This window comes from Eptatretus burgeri, chromosome 14, assembly GCF_056783735.1.
Source record: "Eptatretus burgeri isolate ZD-2024b chromosome 14, Ebu_testis_v1, whole genome shotgun sequence".
NCBI lineage: Eukaryota > Metazoa > Chordata > Myxini > Myxiniformes > Myxinidae > Eptatretus > Eptatretus burgeri.
This window is the reverse complement of record NC_140974.1, coordinates 26438344-26463741: the sequence shown is the minus strand read 5'-3', so window position 1 is coordinate 26463741 and position 25398 is coordinate 26438344. Positions and strand designations below refer to the sequence as shown.

Below are 25398 nucleotides of genomic sequence, written 5' to 3'. Positions count from 1 at the left end.
CCAATAAAAGTGATTTTTATTTTGAGAGACAGCGTTTTAAAGTTTGTTTTATTTTATTCCAGAAGACGTTCAAAAATGAAGTTTTACAACAAAGCCGAATTCACTGAGAGTCAACTTTTGTCAAGTGCGGAAAACAAAAAAGAAAGTGTTTCCACAAAGTATTTCATTGAAAGAATATTTCACAGATTTTTCGTTTGATGTGAAGTAGAAGAGTCAAGTATGTGTACTTTTCTATTTGGATAACACATGATGAAATTATTATAAGCCAATAAAATACAGGAAAATTTTAATATTCCAACTTCAGAAAGAAGATCACATCTTATATTTCAAACTTTGTGACGGTGTCTGTGAACTGAACAAAAAGCAAGACTGCCAGGGTACTTATGTACTCATACTGACACAGTCCGAGAAATATATAAATGAATCGCACACCTGTCGTCTACACCCTAAAATCAATCAAACACTGCCTCATCTACACCCAAAAACCCATCCACTGCCTCGTCTACACCCTGAAATCAATCAAACACTGCCTCATCTACACCCTGACATCAATCAAACGCTGCCTCGTCTACACCCTGAAATCAATCAAACACTGCTTCATCTCCACCCTGAAATCAATCAAACGCTGCCTCGTCTACACCCTGAACACAATCAAACGCTGCCTCGTCCACACCCTGAAATCAATCAAACACTGCTTCATCTCCACCCTGAAATCAATCAAACGCTGCCTTGTCTACACCCTGAAATCAATCAAACACTGCCTCATCGACACCCTGACATCAATCAAACGCTGCCTCGTCTACACCCTGAACACAATCAAACGCTGCCTCGTCTACACCCTGAAATCAATCAAACACTGCTGCATCTCCACCCTGAAATCAAACACTGCTTCATCTCCACCCTGAAATCAATCAAACACTGCCTTGTCTACACTCTGAAATCAATCAAACACTGCCTCATCTACACCCTGAAACCAATCAAACAATGACTCATCTACACCCTAAAATCAATCAAACACTGCCTCATCTACACCCTGACATCAATCAAACGCTGCCTCGTCTACACCCTGAACACAATCAAATGCTGCCTCGTCTACACCCTGTAATCAATCAAACACTGCTTCATCTCCACCCTGAAATCAATCAAACGCTGCCTTGTCTACACCCTGAAATCAATCAAACGCTGCCTCATCTACACTCTGAAATCAATAAAACGCTGCCTCGTCTACAACCTGAACACAATCAAATGCTGCCTCCTCCACACCCTGAAATCAATCAAACACTGCCTCCTCCACACCCTGAAATCAATCAAACACTGCTTCATCTCCACCCTGAAATCAATCAAACGCTGCCTCATCTACACCCTGAACACAATCAAACGCTGCCTCGTCTACACCCTGAAATCAATCAAACACTGCTTCATCTCCACCCTGAAATCAATCAAACGCTGCCTTGTCTACACCCTGAAATCAATCAAACACTGCCTCATCGACACCCTGACATCAATCAAACGCTGCCTCGTCTACACCCTGAACACAATCAAACGCTGCCTCCTCCACACCCTGAAATCAATCAAACACTGCCTCGTCTACACTCTGAAATCAATCAAACTGCCTCATCTACACCCTGAAACCAATCAAACAATGACTCATCTACACCCTGAAATCAATCAAACACTGCCTCGTCTACACCCTGAAATCAATCAAACACTTCCTCGTCTACACCCTGAAATCAATCAAACACTGCCTCGTCTACACCATGAAATCAATCAAACGCTGCCTCGTCTACACCCTGATATCAATCAAATGCTGTCTCGTCTACACCCTGAACACAATCAAACACTGCCTTGTCTACACTCTGAAATCAATCAAACGCTGCCTTGTCTACACCCTGAAACAATCAAATGCTGCCTCGTCTACACCCTGAACACAATCAAACACTGCCTTGTCTACACTCTGAAATCAATCAAACGCTGCCTTGTCTACACCCTGAAATCAATCAAATGCTGCCTCGTCTACATCCTGAAATCAATCAAACGCTGCCTTGTCTACACTCTGAAATCAATCAAACACTGCCTTGTCTACACCCTGAAATCAATCAAAGGCTGCCTTGTCTACACTCTGAAATCAATCAAACACTGCCTCCTCCACACCCTGAAATAAATGGTGTAGCACCTTCTCTGTACCTTCAAATCAATGGTGTACCACCTCCTCTGTACCCTTAAATTAATGGTGTACCACCTCCTCTGTACCCTCAAATCAATGGTGTACCACCTCCTCTGTACCCTTAAATTAATGGTGTACCACCTCCTCTACCCTGGAATCAATGGTTATCACCTCCTCAGTACCCTTACAATTTACTCCATTTAATTTGACCAGTTTATGGTGCGGTGTATTTTTTATTTTTTCACTCAAGAATGTAACGTGAAAAACTCAATATTCATCACATGTAGTCATTCCCAAATTTTGAACCTTAACATTTTTCATTTTAAACACCGAATGGAGCTCTAATAGTTTTTTCATAATGTAATATCCTTAGAAATGAACCTTGGAAAACCACTATTTCTGAGGAAGTAGGAAAAGGTTATTCCAAACAAACTGGATGTGATAATAGAAAAGGTTGGGATGACACCGAGTGAATGTGTTCATGGGTACAGAGGAAACCTGAAACATGAGTTCGGCAATCATAAGATAATATGATGAGATACTGCAGGAGGAATATGAAAATAAGATTGAAAAGATTGAAATGCAAGGCAGTAATGTTACAATCACTCTCCGCAGTCTAGTTCTTGATCACAGATAGACTTGTGATGGTTACCTCTTGGAAGGCCACCCACAGTACCACCTAAAGAAGAAAAATCAGGGAACATTAACCCTTGGAAGGTGATTGATTGTGAGTTGTGACACTGGTTTCATATTACTGGCATTCTTAATCTAAGGATGACAACATTTTCTTTGTCTGTCCATTTCCATTTCTGTCTCTAAAATGCAGTTATCATTAGGCTCGTCAAGTGTTAGAAGTGTAATGCAGGACACACAATATAAAGGTGTCCTACCTCTCCACCAGGTGTGCGAACATGGAATGTGTCACATGTGGGCTCCCTCGATTTGAATAAGGTGATATTCTTCAGCAGCTCACCTTCTTGCAGGACCTGAAACATTCATTCCCAGTTGTAAATATTTGGTGTTTTGATGGTGTTCAGACTATGTGGCATAGCCGCAGGCACCACTAACCAATAAAACATAATCTACGGACAAGGCTCGTAGGTCAAATGGTTGTCACCAAGTGACCTTGAACAGGGACTTTCAGACTGTGCCCGGTTCATGATACACCTCTCCAGGGAGGAGAGAGGGTTTACAGTGGGCCTGGGAAGAGGTAGAGGAATGCCCTTTGGAAAAGGGGTGATTAAGGGATTCAAGAGGGAGAGGAGAGCGTGGGTTGGGATGCGTCGGCCAACGTATGTTCGTTGTGGGCCACAAGATAATTCCGGTATTGTCAAGATCACCTTTTCTTGTGCATATCTTGAGCAATTTGTGCAACATGGTATAATCTCAGACTTTGCTCACCAAGATGGCACTTTATCCTCGACACGAACCTTTAGAAGGCCTTTCTTATGAGATGTATAACACCACACCACACAGTCCATGCTGTGTAGATCACTTCGACGCAGTTTGACATGTTGTGGAGAAGTCGCAGTCATTTTTAGGCCTTGACGCAATTGCCTGAGGACTAGAAAAACAAACAAAGGTTATGTTTCCAAACTGACATATCAGATCATTATCTTACACTTGTGGTATGACAAATAATGGGGTTGAAATTTCAATCAACACTTCGGGTCACAATCTGAGCTAATATTATAGAATAACTAATCCTATCCACAATGTACTATCCTCTTTACTGGAAGAGCATGTTGCTCAAGCGGTCTGATCATGACTAGGAATACACTACATGTGGTTTGCCTTTGCCTCCTCAGTAGCAGTCAGGTCATGAATGACCATTCGCCGAGGGTCCAACGCACAAATATTTTCCAAATGGATCAGGTCAACTTTCAGGACAATAAGTGGGTCAGTCCGTATCTGGAAAACTAGACGTCCAGTTTGGTAGTCCCTTCTCGTGGTGTGATGGCTTTCCTGCAAAGAACCAGGATTGCACCTTATCGTCTGATGCTATTCCATGATGACAAATCAGAGGTGAATGTTCTACCAGTGAGCTATCCTATCAGTTGAATACCATTTATACTGTTTATACCCATTTTGGACCATGGTCTTAGTCTTGCAGTGCTGTACTTACATGTTTGGGATGGGTACAACAACTCCCAGCCAGAGAAGTTCATCTTCAAAGTCTCTGTGTACTTTATCTTGAATGCTTCGGTCAACATATCTGGTGATTTGCACACACAACATCCATGTACAGTATTTGTGTTCGTTTATACTCGTGTTCGTCTGTTAATGGGTGCTCATAAAGTTCCTGGGGAGTCCAAATCTGACCGTGTGCTGTCCTGGGTGTTGCTCTGAACTCTGAAGGGTGTTTATAAAAACAAATTAACAGAGAAAGATGGGTTGAGTGGCATTGAAGAAATGAATGCAACAACGAAACGAGGTCCAATGATGTTGTGGCTTCAACATTTAAGAAAATTGATCTACCTATTCATTACATGCACAGCTGAAGGACATAACACTGCCCCCTCCCAAACGTCTTCCCTCTTCTTCCTCCTCCTCCTCCCACATCTCCGAAAGCTTGTCCTTCTCTCTTCTATTCCTTTTCTCAATTTATCTCTTCTTCCCCATCCCCCCTCTGCTGCCATACATACGTAATAAATAGATGACCCCAAGGATCATTCTCATCCATTGGCGGTACCATGGCTCCTGATGATGGAAAGGCTGATAATAATTATTTACCTGCGCTGCTGGGAGATTGCGATGGATCCTTTTGTGTGATGTTCAAGATGAGATTATGGAACACGAGCTTCAGTTGAAGCTGCAATAACAATGAAGAGGCAAACATGTTGTTTGTAAGCCTTTTCTTTCCTTACTAATCTGTTTTTGTTTTGTTTTAACCACATTTTAAAACTATTGTTACAGTTCTAATCATGAAAAGGAACTTATCTTCCTAACTAGCTAAGGTACTGCTTGTATCGGTGCATGCATCAAGCTCGTGCTCCTCACGCTCTCGTCCCTTGCTCTTGGAAGCTCCTTGCAGGCCCAGACTCCATCATGCCGTTCCACCTCCATCATCTCCTGACCACCCACCTGCACCTGAAAACCACCGGTGAAGTCACAAGGTTCACATGAGTGCACGTGCCCTTGGATTCCCATGCAGCAGGTGCATGGAAGAACCTGGTTTTCGGGCACACCTTGAGGTCTATCAGTGGTGGTGTTTGCAAAGGTTTCTTTGTGTCGTCGTTCAGTCGGTGAACGTTTTGCTCAATCACAGGTGCATTTTGATTTGATCACCTGTATGTGTGCGTATGTCGTGTCTGCAAAGCAAAGGACCAGCTCTCCTGGTTCCTCCGTGCGGTTCCAAGTGAGGGTGGCTTCCTGCACGGTGTTCGCCTTTATCCTCAACCCCTTCATGGTAGTCGTGATGTCTGTCGGGGACAGGTGGGGAAAGACGAGCAGATGGGGAGAAGTAAATGAGAATTAATTTTGAACTGAATTTTAATTTTAAAAATTGTTCAATGTTAAACGTTTTGAGCAAAACAAAGATATTTTGTGAATCTTCACTGTTCATGAAGGAATACAGGTGAATGATATTAATAATGAAGATGAACACATGAACACATCGAAAAACTGGACACGACTATTCAATAATATGTTATACATGAGGGAAGGGTTTATGAAGTAGGGATGTTTTCACAGCAGTCGCAAAGGTAGTGAGGGAATCCAAGGAGAGAACAAATGGGGATCCATAGAGCCGGAGGTTGATCGCATGGTCGGGGGATGAGGGGGTAAGGGGAGGATGGGGTACAGGGATGAGGGGTTAAGGGGACAAGGAGGTACGGGGATGAGGAGGTATGGGGACAAGGAGGTACGGGGATGAGGGGTATGGGAGGATGCGGTAAAGGGACAAGGAGGTATGGGGATGAGGGGTAAGGGGAGGCTGCGGTAAGGGGACAAGGAGGTACGGGGATGAGGGGGTATGGGGCCAAGGAGGTACGGGGATGAGGGGTATGGGAGGATGGGGTACGGGAATGAGGGGTATGGGAAGAAGGGGTTCAGGGATGAGGGGTATGGGAGGATGGGGTACGGGGATGAAGGGGTATGGGGACAAGGAGGTACGGGGATGAGGGGGTATGGGGACAAGGAGGTACGGGGATGAGGGGGTATGGGGACAAGGAGGTACGGGATGAGGGGGTATGGGGACAAGGAGGTACGGGGATGAGGGGTAAGGGGAGGATGGGGTACAGGGATGAGGGGGTAAGGGGACAAGGAGGTACGGGGATGAGGGGTATGGGGACAAGGAGGTTGGGGATGAGGGGTAAGGGGAGGATGGGGTACAGGGATGAGGGGGTAAGGGGACAAGGAGGTACGAGGATGAGGGGTATGGGGACAAGGAGGTTGGGGATGAGGGGTAAGGGGAGGATGGGGTACAGGGATGAGGGGGTAAGGGGACAAGGACGTACGGGGATGAGGGGTATGGGGACAAGGAGGTTGGGGATGAGGGGTATGGGAGGATGCGGTAAGGGGACAAGGAGGTACGGGGATGAGGGGTAAGGGGAGGATGCGGTAAGGGGACAAGGAGGTACAGGGATGAGGGGGTATGGGGCCAAGGAGGTACGGGGATGAGGGGGTATGGGGACAAGGAGGTACGGGGATGAGGGGTATGGGGACAAGGAGGTACGGGGATGAGGGGTATGGGAGGATGCTGTAAGGGGACAAGGAGGTATGGGGATGAGGGGTAAGGGGAGGATGGGGTACAGGGATGAGGGGGTAAGGGGACAAGGAGGTACGGGGATGAGGGGTATGGGGACAAGGAGGTTGGGGATGAGGGGTATGGGAGGATGCGGTAAGGGGACAAGGAGGTACGGGGATGAGGGGTAAGGGGAGGATGCGGTAAGGGGACAAGGAGGTACGGGGATGAGGGGGTATGGGGCCAAGGAGGTACGGGGATGAGGGGTATGGGGACAAGGAGGTACGGGGATGAGGGGTATGGGAGAATGCGGCAAGGGGACAAGGAGGTACGGGGATGAGGGGGTATGGGGCCAAGGAGGTACGGGGATGAGGGGTATGGGGACAAGGAGGTTCGGGGATGAGGGGTATGGGAGGATGGGGTACGGGAATGAGGGGTATGGGAAGAAGGGGTTCATGGATGAGGGGTATGGGAGGATGGGGTACGGGGATGAGGGGGTAAGGGGAGAAGGGGTACAGGGATGAGGGGTATGGGGAGGAGGGGTAAGCAGAAGAAGGGGTTCAGGGATGAGGGGTAAGGGGAGAAGGGGGTACAGGGATGAGGGGTATGGGGTATGGGGAGGAGAAGGTAAGAAGGTACAGGGAGGAGAGGTATGGGAGGATGAGGTATGGGGAGGAGGGGGTATGGGAAGAGGGGGTTACGGGGAGGGGAGGGTATGGAGAGGAGGAGAAAAGAGGAGGCGGGGTACGGGTCAGAAGGGTAAGGGAACGAGGGGGTACGGAGAGGAGGGGGAATGGGGATGAGGGAAATCCTTCTCCCGTACCTCTTAATACGAGTCCCTTACAAGGAATCTCAACAGAGGAGAATGCCATTCGGCCCATCAAACCTGTGCAATGGTTGCATCGTGGACTGGTTATAACAAAACAAGCCCATTTGATTTTGGTTAAGGTCCGGATCCAGATCCAGTCTATCAGTTGATACAAAATGTAACCTGTTTAGCCTGATGGAGGGATGCGCTCGAACGAGTTCGGTTCTTCCCATTGTAAACTTTCCTCAGAGACACGTTAATCCGGCTGCACCACAAGCTGCCATTGAACCAATAGTTGTTGGATGAAAAGTGTAGGCCGCTGTGTGCTAATACACTGGTTCACCTCCGTATCTATTACTTCTAATCTGCAGCATTATGACCATCACCGAGTGTTTGCTCCATCAGGGACCGGTTTAAGGTGACGAGATGGCGGTTCGATGGACAACTAGTCCACACCAAGACTGAGAGACTGAAAATGAACTCCCTCCACCTGGTGAACAGTTCACGCTCATCGCGCAAGTCTTTTTGCTTCCAACGTTCAAAGTTTCTCTTGGGTTTTAAGGGTTCTGATAAAAGATGTCAGCTCGTGAAACAAAGCCACAGGCAAGCACACTCGTACATCAATGGTTGGAATCAGACACTGAGCACCTGTTTGCTCTGACGAAGGGTGAACTAACCAAAACTTCAAATTTTTCTTCCTTTTCCCACGGCGGTTTGAATACCTCGATGCATTGTTTCCTGCGTACCTGTTGATCTACCCGTGTGCCTGTTCTACCTATACACCAGTGTTTTCCATTACACTTGTACCGTACATGAACTTGTGTGAATTGGTCGAAAGTGAGTCTGTATCGAAGTCGACAAATGGACACTGCACAGTGTATGAAAACTTCACCAAAAAAAAAAAACTGGATGAAAACTAAACAATATTATGACCGGACTCGGTGGTGTGATGGCCGTCTTGTCCGAGTCTGCAAGGTCGGTGGTTTTAACCGCGGCCGAATCATACAAAAGACTTTTAAAATTGTACGTGCTGCTTTCCTTCCTTGACGTTCAACATTTAAAAGGATAGGAGCTCAGACAATCCCCATAAGTTGGCATCCATGGTGAGGAGGGAATTACTCCTTCAGAAATGTCCCGCTGCACGCAGTGAAAAAACGACGCCATTGTTGTGACTTTGCTGGTTCCCAGAGTGCCGCAGGAAGTGACGGCATTTCCGTCAAGCTCAGTGGCCGTGTTTGTCTCATCTCACAGTCTTGTATTGTGCCGTGTGTATTTGTCTGCACGTCCGTGTGTGTGTGTGTGTGTGTGTGTGTGTGTGTGTGTGTGTGTGTGTGTGTGTGTGTGTGTGTGTGTGTGTGTGTGTGTGTGTGTGTGTGTGTGTGTGTGGTGGGCAGCTCTACCATGAGCATTAGATCCTGTAAAAAAGAAAAAAGAAAATTAGAGAACAGGTAAAAACGAATGGTGATATAAAAGTGGTGGAGCATCAGTTGTGTGTTGTGGCACATGTAGGGAGGGGTTTGACTCAGAGAAGGGAGAAACTACCATAAAGGCATTTAATTAGTCTTGAGCTGAACGTGAATCCATCACTGAAAGTGAGTTTTCACTTAATCACTAACTATACATTGACATGTTTTGTACATTTAGTCGTACATTAATCACTTTATCGCAAGTCCTGTGATGATGTGAGAAAAGTTTCTGGAATACACAAATAATGGTTAAAACAACGAGAAACAAATTAATACTTACCAACATCTGCTTGCAAAGTTAGCACCCAATCTCTCATTATGACTTGTCTCAAATCTGCAAATGAAACGAGGGAAGAAACCATTCCAAAGATATCGAGATCATGATGATGATCCACATGATGATGATGATGATCCACATGATGATGATGATGATGATGATGATGATGATGATGATCGACATGATGATGGTGATCGACATGATGATGATGATGATGGACATGATGGTGATGATCGACATGATCATGATGATTGATATGATGATGATGATGATGATCGAGGTGATGATGATGATCGAGATGATGGTGATCGACATGATGATGATCGACATGATGATGATCGAGGTGATGATGATCAGGTGTTCATGTCATGTGATTTGCAAATTTGATGTTAGGGTGTTTGTACCATGAAGAGTGAAGCCAAGATAGAACCAACAAGATATTTCAAGCAAATTTCTCTTTATTTGAGATAAATAGATTGCATTATTTGATTCCATTTAGTTTTTTGCATCAACTTATCACATGATCAATATTATTTGCATAAGCATACCAAGTGTACTCCACGATGAAGATATACATTTCCTTTATGGCATCAACTTGATATAAACATGCAAATTATATCGATCATGTGAATTGGTGATCAATCATCATGTGGCTGGATATGTGATCCCCAGTATTGTGAAAATGTAGGAGCAGCACTACCAGAAATATCTACCAGCGTTTTGAAAGAGAGATATAATACAAGGGCATTTGAAAAACTCTTCAACATTGCGACGCCACCAGATATCCCTCCACCCACATTATTACATCATTATACATACTTGCACCAAGTTTGATTAAAATCCCTGAACCCAGATTCAAAATATGAAATAATTTTGGCTGCCAGACCATGCGACCGATCAGGTTGAAAATTAAAACATATTCCCCATGCCTACGAGATCATAATTGTAATGGTTCATTTCGATTGATGAAGCGGTTCAAGAGAAATAATGTTTTTAAGATTCTCTTCGAATCCGACATGGCTGCCAGACCATCTGACCTATAAAATATTCGTGAACACCCTGGTATCCCCAAGGCTTGGGGAACGTGGGTGAGGTTTTCCCTCGATCTGTCAAGCCGTTCTGGAAAAGAACATTTGAAAGATTTCTTCTTAAACAAATCATAGTTACCAAGCCATGTGACCAATGATGTCATAGGTGGAGAACTTTTTGTTCCTCATGGAAAGGCGATCATACCTGTAAAGTTTTGCTTCGATCTGTTCAGCTGTTTCAGAGAAGAAGATTTTTGAAAGTGTTTATGTTTAAAAAATATATATAGCTGCCGAACCATGTGACGGATGATGTCATCAATTGTTTTCCCCGCATACAATTTAGCCCGATATGACTCGAAGCAAATATGGTGTCACAATGAAGCCACCTATGACATCATCAAAAAAGTCACACTTGTTTCCCATGGGAAGTACTTCACATGTGCCAAGTTTAAATTTTTTCTATGGAGTGGTTTCAGAGATACAGAGGTCCAAAGTTTTTCCTTTTTTCCAACATGGCTGCCACACTATGTGAGTTGCAATGTCATAATTATCATTAAAACATTCTACACGAGTAGTCGCACCAATGGTGAAAATTGTGTCAATCAGATAAGCGGTTGCAGAAAAAAAACAGAGAAAATTAGCATTGACGGACATACGTACAGTGCCTATGGAAAGTCTACACCCCCTTTCAAAAAATTTCACCATTTGTTGCCTTATAGGCTGGAATTAAATTGCATTAAATCAGACTTTTTTCACCTTTATTTACACATCGTAACCCACAATTTCCAAGTGAAAAACAAATTTCACAAATATCAGAAAATTAATTAACAAGCTCAAATGAGCTAAGATCCTCTTCCTCTTAATGATGACGTCATAAAAACGAATATGACGTCATTGTGATGTATCAGGTTTGTGATAAATTATCTGTGCTAATGCCCGGCTTGATTCCCGCAAACAAAATTCAAACAGCTTGCCTAGTTTCGGAGATAATGGTATAGACGATTTCCATTAGCGGCGATATTATGATGTCAACTTTTTTTTCTAGGAAGAATTTCCAAAATGGGAGATGGTTACTGCCTGCGCGTGGGCTTTCTGCATATACATGGCAAGTTTCACGAAGATCCGATGAAAACTCTGGGTTGTGAAACAAAAAGTCAAAAAATAGGAATGACGTCATAAAAATTGATATGACGTCATAAAAATTGATATGACGTCATAGTGATGTATCATATGTGTGGTAATTCATCTCTGCTAATGCCCTGTTCGATTCCCGCAAACAGAATTCATAAAGCTTGCCTAGTTTCGGAGATAATTTTTAGGCAATTTCCATTAGCGGAGATATTTTGACGTCATAACTTTTTTTTCTTGGAGGAATTTTCAAAATCGGAGATGGTTACTGTCTGCGCAGGGTATTTTCACATATATATGCCAAGTTTCAGGAAGTTTCGATGAAAACTGTAGGCTGTGAAACAAAAAAGTCCACAAGAACAACAACGTGAGTAAGACTTAGAGATCCTCCACGAGGATCTAAAAATACAAAACTAGAATATCTTGGTTGGATAAGTGTTCACTCCCCTTGTAATAGCAATTGTAAATTCGCTCAGGTGTAACCAATCACCCTCAAAATGACACACCAAGTTAATTGGCCTCCACCTGTGTTAAATTCAAGTGATTCTGATTATCTAAGAATAAAATCAGCTGATCCTGTAGGTTTCCTCTGCTCGGTATTTCACAGCAAAGACTCAACCATGAGCACCAAGGATGCTTTCAAAGGACCTCCGGGATAAAGTAGTCGAAAGGCACAGATCAAGGGATGGGTATGAAAATATTTCAAAGGCCTTGAATATCCCTTGGAGCACAGTCAAGACAATCATTAGGAAGTGGAAGGCATATGGTACCACCAAGACCGTGTCAAGATCAGACCATCCCTCCAAACCGGATGACCAAGCAAGGAGGAGATTGATCAGAGAGGCTACCGAGAGGCCATTGACAACTTTGAAAGAGCTACATACCAAAGATATGGCAAAGATTGGTCATTGTGTGCATGTTACAACAATATCCCAAACATTCCACAAGTCTGACCTGTACTTTAGGGTGGCAAGAAGGAAGCCATTATATTACTCAAAAAATCCTACCTTAAGTCTTGTTTGAAGTATGCGAAAAAAACACTCCGGAGATTCTGAAGCCATGTGGCAAAACGTTTGGTGGTGTGACGAAACCAAGATGGAATTTTTTGGCCTATATGCAAAACGTTACGTTTGGTGCAAATACAACACAGCACATCACCCAAACTACACCATCCCTACTGTGAAGCATGGTGATGGCAGCACCAAGTTATGGGGATGTTTCTCATCAGCAGGTACTGGGGCAATTGGCAGGATAGAAGGGAAAATGGATGGAGCAAATTACAGAAAAATCCGAGAGGAAAACCTGCTGCCCTCTGCAAGAAAGCTGAAATTGGGACGTAAGTTCACTTTTCAGCATGACAACGATCCGAAGCACACAGCCAAAGCTACAATGGAGTGGCTAAGGAACAAAATGATAAATGTCCTTGAGTGACCCAGTCAAAGCCCCGACCTAAATCCAATTGAAAATCTGTGACATGACTTGAAGATTGCTGTCCATCAACACTCCCCACACAACTTGACTGAGCTTCAACAGTTTTTCACACAAGAATGGGCAAATATAGCCCAATCAAGGTGTGCAAAGTTGGTATAGAATTTTCCCAACAGACTCACAGCTGTAATTGCTGTCAAAGGAGCTTCCACCAAATATTAACTCAGGAGGGTGGACACTCATCCAACGAAGATATTCTAGTTTTGTATTTTTAATAAATTTTCTGAAATTTATAGAATTTGTTGTTCACTTGAAAGTTGTTCAGTAGCAATGTGTAAATAAAGGTGGAAAAAGTCTGATTTAATGCAACAAAAGGTGAAAATTTTGAAAGGGGGTGTAGACCTCGTCTCGGTACTCTGCATACGAATGGACAACCTGTAAACATAATGCCTCCAGCGACTTCGTCAGCGGAACATTAAAAAGTCTACATTAAAGAAAGCTGGTCCCAAGAGGAGGTTTTTAACGCAATTAAACATTTGTGATAGGAAGAACCAAATAGTTTCTGTTTTCACAAACTCCCTCAAGATCCAGTGGTATTTATGACTTCAAAAATACTTTAAAGTGAACTATAACATTATTAACATCTTCCTTTACCAAGGAAAAATCCGTGAAATAGAGAAATGACTAAAATGTACAAATATTTGCACAAAATGCAGCACTCTGAATTAATATTATCAAAATTGTTTCCAATTGTTGAGCTCACCTTGTTTTTCTTGGACGCAAAACAGATCCTTCCAGGTGAGATCGTTCCGGCACCATGCTTGTTGAGTAACTGAGAGTCCCGGCACAGCTGCTGGGCCTAACATGCATGAGTAGTCAAGAGCTGTTCCTGGGGTCACCACCTGGCTGATGTCACCCCAAACGACCACACCCAAAGGTATATCGTTCAACTGGCAATTGGGGGAATCGTTGGGGCCTGGAGACAGACATTACAGACATTTTCACATTGTAACAAATTTGATTGTAAAAGATTTGTTCACTTGGCTAAAACCTAATTTAATTATCCAGTTATGGATAAAAAATGTTATGGTTTGAAAAAAAAATTAAAATCTAATTGCATTTATACACAAATTATTACATCCTTCTTGGTCATTCGGACAGGGGCAAAGCATAATCTAAGAGGTCATTGATAACGTGAAACAACCTCAGCTGTAATTTAAACCATCAGATTTTATTTATGTTACTTGACCATTAGAGAATACCTATGCCACCACAAGGGTAGCTCGCAGCCATCGTTCGTTTTAGTTGTCCTCACAACATAGTGCTGCTCATCCCCACAGGTGCAGTTAAGGTAGAGTATTGAAACTTACCAGGGTACCACACACAATGGGCTACTACTTGAAAGGTAAACTCTCAGGTGATTTGAGCTATTGTGTTAGTTCCTACCTGACTATTTCAAGCTTACTCATCATAATAGCAGGTTTGTTTTTTTACTTGTTGACTGTGTTTGGCTGGGAAGTATCAAGCTGGCTTTGTGTAGCACCAGGTTATCCCACAGTAGTCGCAGTTCCAGCTAGCATGGGATTTGGGAGGTAAGAACCAACAATTGTTCAAAATGGTTATATCAGTAAAACCATCAAAAAAGACTATCAATGTGATTAATTTATGGTACACGAGCAAATAAAACCCATCACTTTACCGATGAGAATATTAGGAGGGGGGGGAGAGAGAAAGAGAGGAGGGAGGTGAGAGTGAAGAGGTGGAGTGGGTAGAGAGGGGGAGAGAGGAGGGATGGGGGAGTGAAGAGATGGGGGAGGAGTTGGGGGAGGGAGGGGACGGAGAGAGAAGAAGGGAGGGAGCAAGTTTGAGAGAGAAGAGGGAGAGAAGGAGGAGTGAAGAGGGGGGGGCAAGGAAAGGGGGGCAGCAAGGAGGGAAGAGCAAGGAAGGAGGGGAGAGCAATGCTTCACCACATGTTGCAATACACTCCGCAAGGTATGTGGTGTGAGGAGGGGGTGGGAGCGAGGGCGTCACACACTGCCCGGAGATGCCTGGAGTGCCAAAGAATGCGCGAACCGGAAAAACAAACATCCCTCCAGTAGCCATATCCACTGCCAAGCAAACCCCACAATCCAAACCCTAAAATCCAGCTCACGCCAAGAGACCCGAGAGCCCACCCAAGTTGCAATGCTTATAAACACCTGGAAACACCAGTGTTTCGTGCCTTTATTTAATTTCAGCACACTTTTTACAACCAAAATGTGATAATCCCCAGAATCTCTCAACCCGAGCCGAATCCCAAAATTCAAACTGTGCAATCAAACCCAGCAGCAGCTCCAACCATCAAAAAAGTGCTCATACACCCAATCCGCACACTCCCCATCATTCCGGGCTCAAAACACAACACAAACACCACAATACCACCACCGATGGGAACTTGTCATAACCACCCATTGTTTATCACTTCATGAAAGTTGGAAGAAGGGTGAGAGAGGGAAGAGAGGGAGGAAGGAGGGGTGGGGGCAGGACGAGGACAAAGGACGAAATGGGAGAAGAGATGTGTGGATGGAGGGAAGGATGGATGGATGGATGAAGGATGGAGGAATGAGAGGGAGGGAAGGGATGGATGGAAGGGGTGTATGGATGGAAAGTGGATTCACAGCATGTTCCACAATTATTCATGAACACACGATACTCCAATCTCATAGAGTGAACACCAGGTGTATGGAATGAATGATGAATAAATGAATGAGTTCCCACCTGCTCTTCCTTCGTCTGCCATTACATTCCCTGGAGCATCTGCAATGAGCTTGGGTTTTGGAAACAACTCTCCCTTAATCTATATATTACTAAAACTCTCATCTTGTATATATGTATGTATGTATGCATGTATGTATGTTCCTGAAATACAGCCAAAACAGTACACGATAGCACAAAAATTTTTGTGCCACCTTACTTACCATTCTCCTGTGGTGTGCAGTATCAAGTTTCGTTCAAATCGAGCAACGAAAAATTATTTAAAAATCAATTCCCGATTCAGTCAAGTACTCTTCGGGAGTATTTGATCAATGCAAACAACCTCAGCGGTATAGTTTGCCGGAGCTATCTTTTTTTCTTTCTTGAAATGATTTTTTCATCAACTGCTGTCACAACGGGAACCCAACGGGTTCATGGATCGTCTAGTAACCTCTAAAGTACTCCACCACGGGGTGTGTCTGAATATCTCCAGGTAGTGGTCAGTATGACTGCTCCAAGGTGAAGGTTATATTTTAAACTTTTGTCAGATTTAACTGAGACAATGAAATACACATTTATATATGTACTTAATTTACATTATCACCTAACATTGTCTTGAATGCCAATTTGTAATATTATTTTCAAAAACGACAACAGCTGTGATTTGATAGCCATTTAAACTGCCATCTACTCTCTCGCCATGGCTTACAAACATTGGTTTGGTCCATCCATCCATCCATCCATCCATCCATCCATCGACACTGGAACTAGATCTCTCCGAGGGGGTCACACACTGCCTGGAGAAGATTCCTGGAGTGCCAAAGAAGTGTCACTCATCTATCCCTTCTTTAGATCCCTTCTATCCATCCCTTCCAACCATCCATCCATCCATCCGTTGATAAGGAACGGCAGGCTTGGAAAGTGATTAGCGATAGCCAATCGGTCATATTAAACACCTCCCATAATGTCAAACAATATCCAAATTGGACAAATGAACACTTTTTTAAGTCGGAACTGCTGCCGAGGTCAATGAAGAAGTTTAAATTTTGAAAGTTAGCTGAGGTTAAGAGATTCTCAAGGTTATCGCATGTATGGAAATGATTTAAAACCACGAATGCTGGCGTCTCCAGGTGTCTATAAGCATTGCAAGCTATCCAGCGATTCGTAGCTATGATGAACAGGCATTCGATAACATGAGTGAGGACGGTATTAAAAAACCAAAACGTTATCATTAAGAAATCATGGCGGCCATTTCTCAAGTCAAGGCATTGTTGAGCAGAACAAAAATTGGCGAATTGAGACCCCAGCGAGGGATAGCAAGGTGACCATCAAGGATGATGCCTTGATGAAGGATATAATTAAATAAGGACATTAATTATCTTCAAAAGGGAGTGTTTTAATGAACCCAGGCACCCAATTTTCAGTCAAGCACTTCCTTGGAGTTCTCTAAGTATGCATACAAAGTTTCAGGCTGATAGGTTTCATGGTTTTAGAGTTATGGAGGAGACACACTGACACACACACACACACACACACACACACACACACACACACACACACACACACACACACACACTGACATTTATTATTATAGATTACACGTATAGTTATCATATGCACCAGATAACACAACCAGCTTCATAATGCAGTAGTTTTACAATTCAAGAGTTGACTTACGTAATCTCTCACTAGTGGAAGACGGAACGAAAGGCAATTCTCATTCTTCGATGTAGGAAGTTTCAGCTCCCAGTAGTCTTCAGTGTCCACATCAACCTAGGCATATATAACCCAAACAGAACCCAAAAAGATTTTGTGCCAATTGGGTAATTATCTCAAGGGACTGTCGGCACATTTGAAAGGTAGAAAAGATATATATATATATATATATATATATATATATATATATATATATATATATATATATATATATATACAGTGTATATATATATATATATATATATATATATATATATATATATATATATATATATATATATATATATATATCAAAATAGAAGAGGTGGTGCGGGTAGAAAATGCGGGGGAGGGGTTAAAGGATAATGGGGATGTTTCGATGAATAAGGAAAATGGCAATGTTTGGGGAGATGTGAGTGGTAAGGGTTAAAATCCGCCATTTTGTGAACGGGACATTTTTCGGCTCCTCAGTGTGTCATTTGTCACGTGATTGCACATTTGGAATTCACAATGCTATTCAAGATAAAGCTGTATGTCACAAGGTTAAAGGAAAGATAGTCCATCGATTGCATTATCAAAGGATTCCTGAACAGAATTAAATGAAGGTGAATCGATTCAGTGGAAAACAAAGATTTTGCTACTGGGATAGAAACATGTGCCCTAGACTAAACCCAGTTTGCTGATTCTGAATCCGAAGTCAAAATTTTCTCAGCACGTCAGGATTTTGAGTTATACGTATGGTCCTATTCCAGTAGCTTGCCCTGGTGGGTGATTTTGAGTGATCATAAATATTGTTTTATGTATTTCTTGTTTCAATTATAGCAATCCAACTGTTATAGAATATTATTTCTCCTAAAAAGAGCTTTAGAATGCACTTGAAATGATTAAAAATGGATGAAAACTGACCAAGCTATGAATTTTTAAGTAAAAAATTTCCACTCGGCATTACAATTTTTAACTAACCGAGCTGGGGAAGATTTCCCCAACTCTTATGAAAAACTTTGTAAAGGCGTTGGATCCCGACGTTAATGGCTTCCAATATGTCAGAGAGAAGTTTGGCGCAGAGAAAACTGATGCCAAACTCAAAACAGGCATTTTCATTGGGCCGCAGATCCCGAGTTCAAAAATAAACTGAACCCACCTGAGTTTGCAACATGGGAAGCATTTGTGTTGGTTGTGCAGAACTTTCTTGGGAACCATAGAGCTGAACAGTATGCAGAATTAGTGGACAACTTGCTAATGATTTATCAGCGAATGGGCTGTAGGATGTCTCTTAAAATTCACTTCTTGCATTCTCGTCCTGATTTCTTCCCACCTAATCTGGGTAAGGGAAGCGATGAGCATGGCGAAAGGTTCCACCACAAAGTTTTGATTATGGAAACTCGGTATCAAGGCCGGTTCAACCCAAACGTGATGGGTGATTACTGCTGGTTCCTACAACGGGAGACCAATTCAACATAGAAGCGCAAGAGCAAGTGTCTCACACACTTCTGAACACGTCTGAACATTGCCTATGCTGATTATATTGAAAGGAAGAGTGTAAAGTTGAAGTGTTGTTTCCTGATCACTCACAATGGGGGCAGATTTCCATTTCAAGTTTACACCTTTCCTAATATTACCATGTTCTAATGTTTTATTAACTTCATTTTCTGCAACTTCTTTATGTTCTTAGTTTGTATACTACACACTAAAGTAATTAGTAAGCACTGATATTGGATGTACAATGCGGCGATCCACAATAATATAGTATCTCATCTCGAGCATGTTGGGCATCATTAATACATACGCATATTTTGAAAACCTGACGTACTGGCTAAGTTCTGACTACAGATTTGAAATCAGTGGCCCAGATTTAGCCAATAACACCTGCATTGATTCCCCTTAGTAGCAGACGAAAAGTTTTTTTTGTGTTGCCCAGTGGAATTATCAGGCCAGAACCATGATTCTATCAACAAGTGAAATGTATTTCTGGTGGATTGTGATGAGAACCTCCATGATAGCAGGTTGTATTGCTGTGTAGCAGAAGATCAGGTGATGGGGCATGGCGACAATCTCCCGATGAAGAACACCATAGCTTAGGGCTGAAGCATGAAGTTTGAGACCACTTCGAAGATGGATAATTTCTGATAAAACACGCACACGACCATTAATAACGACTCCCCTTTTTGTGAATCTCATCGTTGCCAAACAATTGTCCAAGCTGTTTGACTTACCAGTATCACTCGGGTAGGTGAAGTTCCACCCGTCAAACTGCATGGATTGCACAGGTGTGTCGACGTCATGCTGAGTCAGGCCTAAAAGGGAAAGGAATGGCAAAATAATAAAGCCACGAGTTAGGTTGACTAGCACAGAACCAGGTAAACTGAAGTTCTTTGATTCAATGATATTTGTCTTCATGATAATCCAAGGGTGAAAAAAGAGAGCTCGATGTCCCTCTCTCACCCAAACAACACACTGTGGAACCCAGTAGAAGCACAAAGTAAAGGATTCCCATAACTGCCTTGTACAGGACACTTCACTCAGTGTTCTTCCTCCAGGGATGTTGCAGCTCACAATATATTTTGCTGCTGTTATTTGTCTTTGATTAGATCTATGATCATTAACAGTGGGGTTAAGGGTTCAGGACTGTGGAGCACAATGGCCAAAACAGATGTGGCAAGGTCCAGTATTTAAAATACCTCGTGATAGCTAAATGTGTGTGCGTTTTATACGAGGCCAAGCTTCATGAAGCAACAAAACAGCTCAGGATGATAATTATTTTAAAGGATACAGAAAGGGACGACTGAACATTTGACATTCCTGTCCATCCAGTATGTCCTAACTTATGTTGCTTGTTTGTCTGTTATTTGCCTGATTCCCTTCCTTTGTATGCATGTTCCCTTCTCGTCATTGCTGAACTGCTGGTCTCTCACCCCAATGTCGTTCAGCTTTTCTATGAACATCAATCACTGCACATATATATATATATATATATATATATATATATATATATATATATATATATATATATATATATATATATATATATATATATATATATATATATATATATATGTAGCCACTCACTCCTGGTATGCACTTCGTCACACACTCTCTGCACACTTGGCACACATACTCCATGCCTCTCATCACTCTAAGAAACCCCGGGTCCTTTATTCCCCCCAAGCTTGACATGCATCCATGTCGGCTCACACCGTCTTACCTTGATCAGACTCAGCTCATCCTTGTTCACCTCAAGGTCCTTTATCCTCTCCACCTGTACTTGCAATGTGTAATCTTGATCTTTAAGCCTTGTTTCAACACATTCCATCAATTCTGATTTAATTTCCTTAACCCCTTCCACCATCTCCACTCACTCTTCCTTCACTTTATTCATCTCGTGTCTTGTCTTTCTGATCTCCTGCTTGGCTCCCTGAAGTTCCTCTTCTCGAATTACTTTCGTGTCTTCCATACTCTTTCATTTTCTGTTCCCTCGTCACTATATGTTCCTTTATCTGTCGTTCTTTGATCTTCATTTGTTCGTTCATCTCCCGCTCTTTTGTCTCTGTCGTTTGTCCCATCAACTCTATTTTCTGGGTCACCTTGTCGTGTCTCACCTTACATTCCTTCTTGATTGCTATCAGTTCCCCCTTGGTTTCTTTCTGGGCCTTTTTCAATTCTTTTATCACCTCTGTATTACCTCCTATTTCTATTCTTAGTTGTTTCTGCCCTTCCTTAATTAAGTCCTTTTATCTCCATCTGTGTTTTATTTATTTTATCTGTCCTTTTGACCTGACCCGCCTTCATCTCTTCCCGGAACCCGCCCGCACACCCCCTTACTCCATTCACCTCATCCCATACAGCTTGGAATTTCAATGCCATATCATCACCCATTGCCTTCACCTCTGCCAATCCCTCGTCCATATTTTTCCCCATCGTATGCATCCATGTCAGCCTTGGCTTCTGCCTGTTCTATCTCCATTTTGCTTCCCAATGCTTCCAGACCTAACTACATCTTTGTCATCATCTGTCTCATGAATAACATCATCTGATCGTTGCCGGACTGTGATGGTGATGCCAATCCACTATATCCTGTGCCATGTTTTCCAGGGAATGGGGGTAGGGGTATTCGAGCTATTTTGGCATTTCCATGGTGCCCCTATTGCACCCTCTCCCTCATTGTCATATACTGTTTCCTGGACCATAGGCTCCTCCTCTATATCATCATCTTCATCAAAACCCACCTGGATGATCTGCTTGCCTTGGTCTGACATCGTTGCACAATTACTTTTAACTAAAATTTGCACCATAATCACACTCCGTCACAATTTCAAATTTTCACAATCCTGACTCCCGATGTTACGTAGTCAGGGGTTCTAACGATCCCACTCCACGACACCAAATGTTACGGCCTGGGGTTCGAAGTTCGCCACAAGAGGAAGCCCCCAGGCTCCTTCCAAACATCTGGCCCTGAGGGTACCAGCCGTGGATAACTCCGTGGTCTGGTGGGTTGCTAAGCAAACATGAACATCAATTAACCTAGTCAATTCTAACAGGGTTATCCATCAAACTCCATTTACCTGAAAAGGTGACAAAGCTAACTGAGTTCCATGCCTTCAGCCCACACTCGGGTCACTGCCAAGTGATACAGTTGAGTATACACTGGTTAACGAGAGCAAATCGCATGGGGTACAACTTCCCATCTATCTATACCTGTACACTGTGTCGGACCAATGGAGGAAAGGACAACTGAGAAAGATTTGAAAGAACAACCAACAGTCTATTTATTTACTCACACACACAAACACACACACACACACACACACACACACACACACACTTGTGAAAAGCACATTAATTTACAGGTCTTTATTCACAAAAGCAAGCAATCATTAAAGTGGGTATTTACAGGGATAAGACACAGAACAGCAGACTTAACCAAAACACGTATTCTTAGAAAATGTTATTTACACAAAAGACATGTGGCCATCATTCAGTCCGGGAGGAAAAGACAAGAAAAACTGAGAGAAAAGAAAAGTATGAAGCGTGGGGTTGACTCCTTCCCCAACCTCACACAGTCCAACATGGCTGTGCTTGTCCAAATATACTGGGATTGGGGGGAGTAGGGGAAGGATGGGGACGATGCACATTGGAGTGGTGATGCGATGCCATAGGATACGCAGCCGCATCCCTGAGGTGTTCAGCACCAGTAGGCAGGTCCTCTCTGATGTACCAGATATGCCAATGGCATGCCGCTCCGTTTCTACTGTGCACCCTAGACAAACAGCTCCACACAAGCCAAGCCATGTTCTGGGCTTTTTTTCTTCCTCTCCTCTGCACTATGAACTCCTTTCTTCTCTCCTCCGCACTCTGTTCTCATATCTGCTCCACCCAAGACAAACTTGTAGGATGTGTGAGCTTCTTTCTCATTGACCACAAATGACCACAAATGGACCGAATGTGCTTAATAAAATAATGTACTGATGGAGTGGTAATGGAGAGGCATGTCGATGGACCGAGGGATGACCAACCTACTCCGGAGTTGAAGGTAAGACCGATGGGATACTGAAAGAAGGATTGAAAGGAGTAGATGGTTTTGAACACACTGATGGGTATTGGAAGATTGAGAGGGAGCAGTGGGTTTGGAACAGACCTATGGGGTATTCAAACAAAGATTGAAAGGAGAAGAGGTGGGTGGGGGGAAGACATCACACCGAGGATACACAAACGAACCTCAATGCGTGTCCCCCCCCCCCACCTCTTACCCAAAACACCATTAGAGAAGGGGAAAAGGTCAACCTACATGTAGACTAATGAAATAACTCATCCTTGGGTCTCCGGCGTGTCCAATGTCCAATACTATGGAGAAGACTCTTCTCCCCCAGGGTACTGTACATTTTCAAAACTATCACAATGTATATGTATGTAAGTATATATGCCTGGCGTTGCCTTAATGGCAACCACTGAAATCTCTAAAATCTTCAATTCAGGAAGGTCGGTCGCCATGATTCTTCATTTCTCCCCCCCCCCCCCCCCCCCCGTTGGCAAAATAACCATCAAGTGTCCCGAGTCCCACACTTGGGGCCTCGGGTCCGGGTGTAACCCCCCCCCCATGTTGTCTGTTAATTTTATTCCCCCCAAATAGAAATTTTTACAAATCACGTCCTGTTCACCAAAATCTCATATCGTCCCCAATCCGAAACCATGATATTTTATACACCCGTTAACCCTACCCTACAAGCGCACCTCCTTCCAAATAACCAGTTTTCCCTCCTGACAGTTTCCTTCTCCATCCATCTTGACCACCCCCATGCATCCTCTCCTGCCGTCCATTGTTCCCCACAGCCATCGTTTGTCTCCCTCCCCTGTCATGGCCTTCAACTCTGCCGTTGGTGTTTCCTCCCTCTCTCTGCTGTTCCCAAGTTGTCTTGTCGCGTCCTGAAGCAATCAGTGTACTTGTACTATTAGTGGGGCAGATAACAGCAATTTTTGAGAGGAATCGTGCAAATGATGATACAAGCATCAAATTTGGCACATTTGTTCTCCAAGGGATTCTAACCAAATCTGCCTGATTGGCCATTTGAAAATCCAAATTTTGAAAAGTTTGAAAAAAAAAAAAAACTTCAAAAAAGTCAAGATCACGATTCAATGTTGGATGCTGGCTGAGATTGGTGAATGTTTCAGAAACATCATCAAAGATGTTCCAAGTCTGCCATGCAGTTTTCTTCCCTTTACCGCGGAAGGCATACACGACGTCACATTCAGTGAACGCATGCAAGTATGGGATCCCTCTAGCTTTCTCAGGCCCTCTTGCAGAAACTACCTCATGGACTGGAATCCATCGCTCCTTGGCTCCTTGGCCAAAGGCAATCCACATGTTCTCAAGACCTAGTTCCTGTAAGGATGGCAGTACAGATATTGCTATGACTAGTACGTCCGTGTCATTAGCCTTAATGATAATGGACTTGCTACCATCCGTCGTTGCATCCCTGGCGTGTACAAATATTCGAGTGTCAGCTTCTTCATGACAACATGGAGACACAGCATCCAGTGACTTCCTTGTGTTGCTAATGGCATCTTCTCCTTTTGTGACAATGACTGTGCTTGTCGTCTGTGCTTCACACATCTTTTCCGCAAGGAAGTGAAACAGCTCAGTCTTGTTGCTGTCATCTCGAAGAAAGCTTCTCTGGTTACTTGGGGTCTTACTGGTTCCTGTCACTCTTCTTCTGATTCCTTGCCCCCTTTTCGACCTTGCCTCGGACTTCAGACTTGACTTCTTGTACACATCAAACACTACGTCCACCCTCTCGTACCTGGCACCAGAGGATTCCACCTTCGGGATGATGTCTTCTTTAGCATAGTCATCAAATATCTTTGAAGTGTGTGGAGGTAGGGCATTGATAAGTGCTGAACCATCAATGATGACTGCATCTCCCCTTTGTTCTCTGTCTGGGATGTTCACTTGCGCTTCAAGAATTTCAGCCAGCTGTGACTTCCAATTTTTTTGGAGTTTTTTGTTTTTTTCAAATTTTTCAAAATTTGGATTTTCAAATGACCAATGGGGCAGATTTGATCAGAAAGCCCTGCAGAACAGAAATGCCAAATTTGATGCTTGTATCATCATTTGCACGATTTTTCTACGATCTACTACACTATATCTCTTCTTCGAGCCTCGACTGTCTACATTAAAAAAATAAAATAAAATTTGCTCACATCATCACATGGCGTCTCGTTTCATTGAAAACATCGAGCCATGGAGAAGACATCTTCAAGGGATAGAATGTTGTAACAAAAATGGCGTTTTGAGTGCGTTTCAGGAGCTTGGCCGAGGCCGAATCGATGTTCGCTTCTGAGTGTAAGATGAGTCCATTTTCCACTGTAACGTGGACTCCACGTGGCACGTCCGACGACTGGACTTCGTCCAACTCGAGGACACAAAGCGCTGAGGTGAGTCTTCAGCACTATAATATTTAGGTTTGTTACGCGATGACGTCACACGGCCACCCGG

The 25398-nt window shown here is 43.3% G+C and overlaps 1 protein-coding gene across 2 annotated transcripts; it reads right to left on the bottom strand.

Moving 5' to 3' along the window:
• On the bottom strand, positions 1-25391 carry LOC147012840 (uncharacterized). Of its 2 annotated transcripts, none has more exons than XM_085854109.1 (14): positions 25104-25391; positions 19625-19705; positions 19401-19534; positions 17394-17489; positions 14478-14556; positions 13747-13959; positions 9403-9456; positions 5453-5586; positions 5165-5254; positions 4898-4976; positions 4290-4379; positions 3595-3728; positions 3055-3150; positions 1-2843 (listed from the first exon to the last, which is right to left on the bottom strand). In XM_085854109.1, exons 2-14 carry the CDS (start codon positions 19665-19667, stop codon positions 2781-2783), a joined length of 1305 nt encoding a protein of 434 aa, XP_085710235.1. In that variant the 5' UTR covers positions 19668-19705; positions 25104-25391; the 3' UTR covers positions 1-2780. The 2 variants fall into 2 exon arrangements, with proteins under 2 accessions (XP_085710235.1, XP_085710234.1); XM_085854108.1 differs by lacking the exon at positions 25104-25391 and adding an exon at positions 19854-19986.
• Positions 25392-25398: the final 7 nt, after the last annotated feature.